This window comes from Saprolegnia parasitica, assembly GCF_000151545.1.
Source record: "Saprolegnia parasitica CBS 223.65 unplaced genomic scaffold supercont2.534, whole genome shotgun sequence".
NCBI lineage: Eukaryota > Oomycota > Saprolegniomycetes > Saprolegniales > Saprolegniaceae > Saprolegnia > Saprolegnia parasitica.
Window position 1 is genome coordinate 1 of NW_012156928.1, and position 5,766 is coordinate 5,766.

General features: G+C 56.6%; 2 protein-coding genes across 2 annotated transcripts; one reads left to right on the forward strand and one right to left on the reverse strand.

The window, feature by feature from the left end:
• Window positions 1-819: 819 nt before the first annotated feature.
• Window positions 820-1,469, reverse strand: SPRG_17310 (hypothetical protein). The gene has a single exon (XM_012356645.1). It carries the CDS (start codon window positions 1,436-1,438, stop codon window positions 974-976), a length of 465 nt encoding a protein of 154 aa, XP_012212035.1. The 5' UTR covers window positions 1,439-1,469; the 3' UTR covers window positions 820-973.
• Window positions 1,470-2,087: 618 nt separating this feature from the next.
• On the forward strand, window positions 2,088-4,189 carry SPRG_17311 (hypothetical protein; the record flags this gene model as incomplete). The annotated part of the gene is made up of 3 exons (XM_012356646.1): window positions 2,088-2,438; window positions 2,498-3,481; window positions 3,543-4,189. 3 exons carry the CDS (start codon window positions 2,088-2,090, stop codon window positions 4,074-4,076), a joined length of 1,869 nt encoding a protein of 622 aa, XP_012212036.1. The 3' UTR covers window positions 4,077-4,189.
• Between the last annotated feature and the right edge of the window lie 1,577 nt (window positions 4,190-5,766).

The following is a 5,766-nucleotide window of genomic DNA, read 5'->3' on the forward strand; positions in this document are numbered from 1 at the left end:
CTTGCAATGGCCGCACCACGGCGCGTAAAACTTGATGAGCCAGTCGCCGCGGTCACCGGTTTCGAGCTGCGTGAGCTCCTGAAAGTTGTCGCCCGTGAGCTGGACGACGTTGCTGCTACCCGCGTCGTCGGCGAGAACGAGCGAGATCAGCGCGACACAGACCGCAAGAAGCGCGGTCCACACTTTGTTCATTGCACGTTGCTGTGAGAGGCAATAAGAAATGAAAACTGATTGATAACGGTCGATCGATGCTCTTCATCCGGAATCCATCGAATTTGTCCGGTTAATACTGGCGTCGATTTTCTTTGGAAAATGTAGAACTGCGGAAACATCGGTGGCAGAGGCTCGATGCTAGAAGGCTCGGCGCAGCTTCATTGGCACCTGCTTGGTGCACAAGCTGGCGCTACATGTGTGTCCCAGCACATGGCTCGGCGACGCTGAGGGCGGGTTCCTTTGCTCCTCTCATCAAAGTCATACACTCGAGGCAACGGAAACAATCTGGAGCAATAGCAAGTCGACACTAGGGATAGGTCTCGTGTAGATTGTAGCTTGCCGTATCAGACGGGTAGCTCAGGAGACCCGACACGAAATGTGTAAAGCGTCGCACGAGGTGGTGGACATAGCAGCACTGCAGAGTAACCTTGGCGCCAAGACGCCGCTCGATGACAAAGCAAGACATGTCGAGTTGCCCACCAGAGCAGGCAGCGCGTTCGTGTCGCCTGGAGCCCCTTAAAAGCTCTTTATTGCCTCAAATTGTCTTCTTCATATATCTACACACACCTACCTATACGCTAGGCCCCGCCTAACATGAAGTCGTTGATGTCCCCATGTCTCAAAGGATACTACCGGTAGTCCAAGACTAGATAGACAAAGTGTACGTTTTTGTTACAAATCGCTCTTCATGTTGCGAGCCGCCGCCATGTGATTTGTCGACGACGTCGACGACGTGTCCGAGGCCCATGTCGCATTGACGTCATCGATGGTCGTTTTTTCGCACGGGCGGCGGCACGGGCAGGTGGCGCTTGAAGTTGATATTCGCGCGGTCAATTTCGCGGAAGCCGCCGCTTGCGTACTCGGTCATGTACTCGACGGTCTGCGGCCCTTTGAAGGGGTACATGCGGCCGTTGTGGAAGAAGTAGACGGTCGGCGTCCGCCGGACGTTGAAACGATCCTTTAGATCGGAGTTTTGACGCCCGTCGACGGCGGCGACGCGCAGTTGCTTGGGCAAAGCCTTGGCGACAGCGTTGAGCGTCGGCTCGAGCGCTTCGAAGTACGGGCAGTTTGGCGCGTGAAAGGCGATGAACCAGTCACTCTCGGGCGCTTGGAGCTGCGTGACCGCGTCGAACGTGTCGCTATTGAGGCGGACGACAGACGACGCGGCGGATGATGCGATCCAGAACGCGAGCGCCATGTACGCAGACGCGCGACCGAGGTACATGCTGGATGGTTTCTTGCCACTTGGGAAGTGCGTACCGATGTGTAGGAAGGAGCGCGAGGATAGTCGAGGCTTCGATTTTAGAAGCTACAACCGAGGACGGTGCCAACGCCGCATTATTGAGAGACGCCAACTACACCGATTGTTCGATTTGACATCATGCTTTCTACTGTTCCAGCATGGGAACCCTTCCAGCATAGCGGTTGATGGACGTCAGATGTGGTGGCTGCACGGGGGTAATTTCTGTGGGGAAGAACGCGGCTACGAAGGCCAGGCCTGATAGCTTCATTGATAAACACAGCTTGGCGATCACGTACTAGTACCATAGGAGATACCAACGACCGTGTCAAGTCACTGGATATCATCAACAAGGTGTCGACACACAAAAGCTGGTGATACATACGCAAGGTTTCGTTCGGCCCAGCATGCACGACATGTTACGTATGCCACCTCGTATCCAGGCTCTAGATGACGCCCTTCCATGGGCCCTTCCATGCTTGTCTACCTCGACAATCCACTGGAGCTCGACGGTCTTTCGCCAAAGATATAGTCGTCTGTGATTGGCGCATGTTAGCCAATCACGGACGAATATGTAGTGGCTCTCTGGGTTTCGACGCTGGTCACAACCCGCTGCGATACGAGGGCCACAAGCATGGGCAAGGTCTGGAGCGGCTTCCTCCGCGATCTGCGCTTCCTCCGCGTGCTCATCGACGTGGCGTCGCACGGCAACGCGCTCGCCAAGAAGAACCGCCCGGGCGGTTGGACGTTTATCGACTTTTGGGCCGCCGCCGTCGACCAGCGGCTGGACATGCCGCTCGTCGAGGTCGAGCTGCCATCGCCATCGCCGACGCTGCCGCACGAGGCGCGACCAACCAAAGTCTACTCGTACCGCGAGTTTGACGCGGTGACGAACCAAATCGCCCGCGCCAGCCATGGCGTCGGGTTGCAACAGCACGCGACGGCTGCGCTCCTTCTTCCCAACGGCGTGCTCTTTCCCTTGCTCGTACGTCGTCACTCTCGAGCGATTAAACGTCATAGTACTGCGATGTTGTCGGTGGATAGATCATTGCGATGGCCAAGATTGGCGTGACCTCTGCGCTCCTCAACCCATCGATCCAAGGCAACCACCTCGTGCACGCGCTGGACGTGTGCCACGCCACGCACGTCATTTGCACGTCGGCCACGGCGCACATTTACCTCGCGCTTCCCGACGACATTCGCGCCCGCGTCCCGTGCGTGTGCTTGGACGATTTGACGCCGTCCCATGATGACGCGCCCGTGCTGGCGTACACTGCCGCGTCGTCGTCGCCGCTCGATGCGAGCAACCGCGACCGCGTCACGCTCACGGACACGCTCGTGCATATCTTTACAAGTGGCACAACGGGCTTGCCAAAAGCCGCCAAAATGAACCATTTACGCTGGTATGGCGCCGGGTACCTCTACATGCGCTACTGCCGCGTGACAGCGAGGGACCGCATCTACACGGCGCTGCCACTCTACCACGGGTCGGCGCTGCTCGCCTTTTGCCTCGCGCTGCACACCGGTGCCGTCCAGCTCATCAAGCCCAAGTTCTCCGCGTCCCAGTTCTGGCCCGACTGCGTGCACTGGAAGGCGACAGTGGTTCAGTACATTGGCGAAACCTGCCGGTTCCTCTGCCAGACGCCACCGCAGGCGACCGACGTGGCCCATACTGTGCGTCTTGCGATTGGCAACGGCCTCCGCAAGGACGTCTGGGTCACGTTCCAAGAGCGGTTCCACGTGCCCAAGATCATTGAGTTTTACACCGCGACCGAGAGTAATGCTGGCTTGATCAACACGGAAGGCCACGTCGGCGCGGTCGGCTGTCTCTCGCCGCTGGTCAAGCGCCTGTACCCGCTCAAGATCGTTCGCTACGACCCGGTGACACAGTCGGTCATGCGGGATGCGCGCGGTCGCTGCATCCCCGTCAACAATAACGAGCCCGGGGAGCTCATTGCGCTCATTGACAACTCGCATGTGCTCCGACGATTCGATGGCTACTCGGACGCCGCTGCCACCGAAGCCAAGGTGTACACTAATCTTTTGATATTGGGCTGGGGTGTCAATGGTCACTATTGTCTTTCAATAGATTCTGCGCAATGTGTTCCAGGAAGGCGACACGTACTTTCGGTCGGGTGATTTGCTCGAGGTGGACGAGGACGGCTTTGTCTACTTTGTCGAGCGCATCGGCGACACCTTTCGCTGGAAGGGCGAAAACGTGAGCACGACTGAGGTCGCTTCGGCGATCACTGCCTGCGCGTCCGTGCTTGAAGCCGTCGTCTATGGCGTCGTTGTGCCGCACATGGATGGCAAGGCCGGCATGGCACTCCTCCGGATCGCACCAGACGACGACCCAGAGACCCGTGTCGTGCATTTGTATGCGCAGCTACAGGCGATGCAGGTTGCCCGCTTCAAGTGGCCGCTATTTGTCCGCGTCACGACGCGTCCGCTGCCGACGACGACGACGCACAAGTACCAGACGTATGAGCTCGCAATCGACGGCTTCAACCCGCAAACGGTGACCGACGGCGATGTGATATTTGTTATGGAGCGAACCAACAACATCACGCGCGTCACCGACACCGAGTACGCCAAGCTCTGCGCTGGCGACTACAAGCTCTAGGGACACGAGCCAAGCGACCTACGCGACGCCTGCACAAGTGCTCTTTGAACAATCACTCATTCATGCGACGCCAGAGCAATTATGGATGCTCCGTGCTTCATTCTAAAAGTGCACTGATGAATTTCACAAGCTTATTGGCGATATAGCAAGTTCGTCGTCGGGAGCCGGCTCAAGCCTTGTACTATTTTTACTATGCAGATAAAACGAATGAAGTTAAGGCCGAATTTGAAGCCACTGTGGGCTGTAGATCTGTAGATCACGCGCACTGTACTTCAAATTTGTACATCAACTGAATCTGATCCTTGTAGACGGCCGTGCAGATTGGGGGTATCGAATGTATTGGTGCCACGCCTGCGCACTGGTGGGCGAGGAGGTGGTTTGATATTTCGCTACGAGCTGCCAAATGCGGAATGTCTGGACTGGGGTGCCCTGGCTCGTTTTGCAGTTTGGTCTCCTGTTCTTCTACTCTTCTCTTGTTCGTGGCTGCTCGTCCCATCGCGCGGAATCTTTCTCTTCTTGAAAACGGCCCAACCGGCACCACCCTGGTCAGGGCGTCTCAAAGATGGCTTCTCAAAGATGGCTCTTTTGACATAAAACCACACATCACCAGTGACACCATCGTTTAACGCAAATATACACTCATTGTAGTATAACCTATATATTGACGCATTGGTCGGTACTTTAACCTATACATTCCCTTGGGTCCGGCCTACAAGCATAGTCAACACTGTTCTAGCCTTGAGAGGAACAGAAAAGGCATGTCTCGACCCCGACGTCGCTCCAGAAAACCAGCGAGACCATTACCAAAGACTCAAGTCAATCACTGCAAGTCAATGGGCTCTCGAGGCTGCTAGATTCGTGGACCTACAACCTCTGTCGCCTCCAAGAGCCGTCTGACTCAGCTCCGGCGTCGGTTCACGACCGATCTTAAAGATACCGTCGAAGCGCGACCCCGACGTGTAACCGACCGACCCTCTGTGACTCATGTACTAGCTGGGACACACATGTAGCGCCAGCTTTCGCACCAAGCAGGTGCTAGTATGGTCACCGATGCTGCGCCGAGCCTTCTAGCATCGAGTGTCGTTGCCTCTGCCGCCGATGTTTCCGCAGTTCTACATTTTCCAAAGAAATTCGAAGCCATCATTAACCGGACAAACGGGATCGATTTCCGGATGAAGAGCATCGATCCACCGTTATCAATCAGTTTTCATTTCTTATTGCCTCTCACAGCAACGTGCAATGAACAAAGTGTGGACCGCGCTTCTTGCGGTCTGTGTCGCGCTGATCTCGCTCGTTCTCGCCGACGACGCGGGTAGCAGCAACGTCGTCCAGCTCACGGGCGACAACTTTCAGGAGCTCACGCAGCTCGAAACCGGTGACCGCGGCGACTGGCTCATCAAGTTTTACGCGCCGTGGTGCGGCCATTGCAAGCGTCTCGCACCCATCTTTGAAGAGCTCGCTATCGAGGTCGCGGGCCAAACCTCGATCGCCGAGATTGACGTCGAGGCGCACACTGACATCAAGGAACAGTTTGGCGTCACGGGGTACCCGACGCTGCTCTTCTTCAAGCAAGGCAAGATGTACAGCTTCAAGGGCGAGCGCTCGGTCGCGGGCTTCAAGATGTTCCTCGAAGGTGGCTACGAGGCCATGGACGCCAAGGCCGTGCCCAAGAAGCGCGACCCGAACGCGC

What these genes read in the sequence shown, in the direction of transcription:
- SPRG_17310 (XM_012356645.1), bottom strand. Translation starts at nt 1,438, where the DNA reads ATGTACCTCGGTCGCGCGTCTGCGTACATGGCGCTCGCGTTCTGGATC.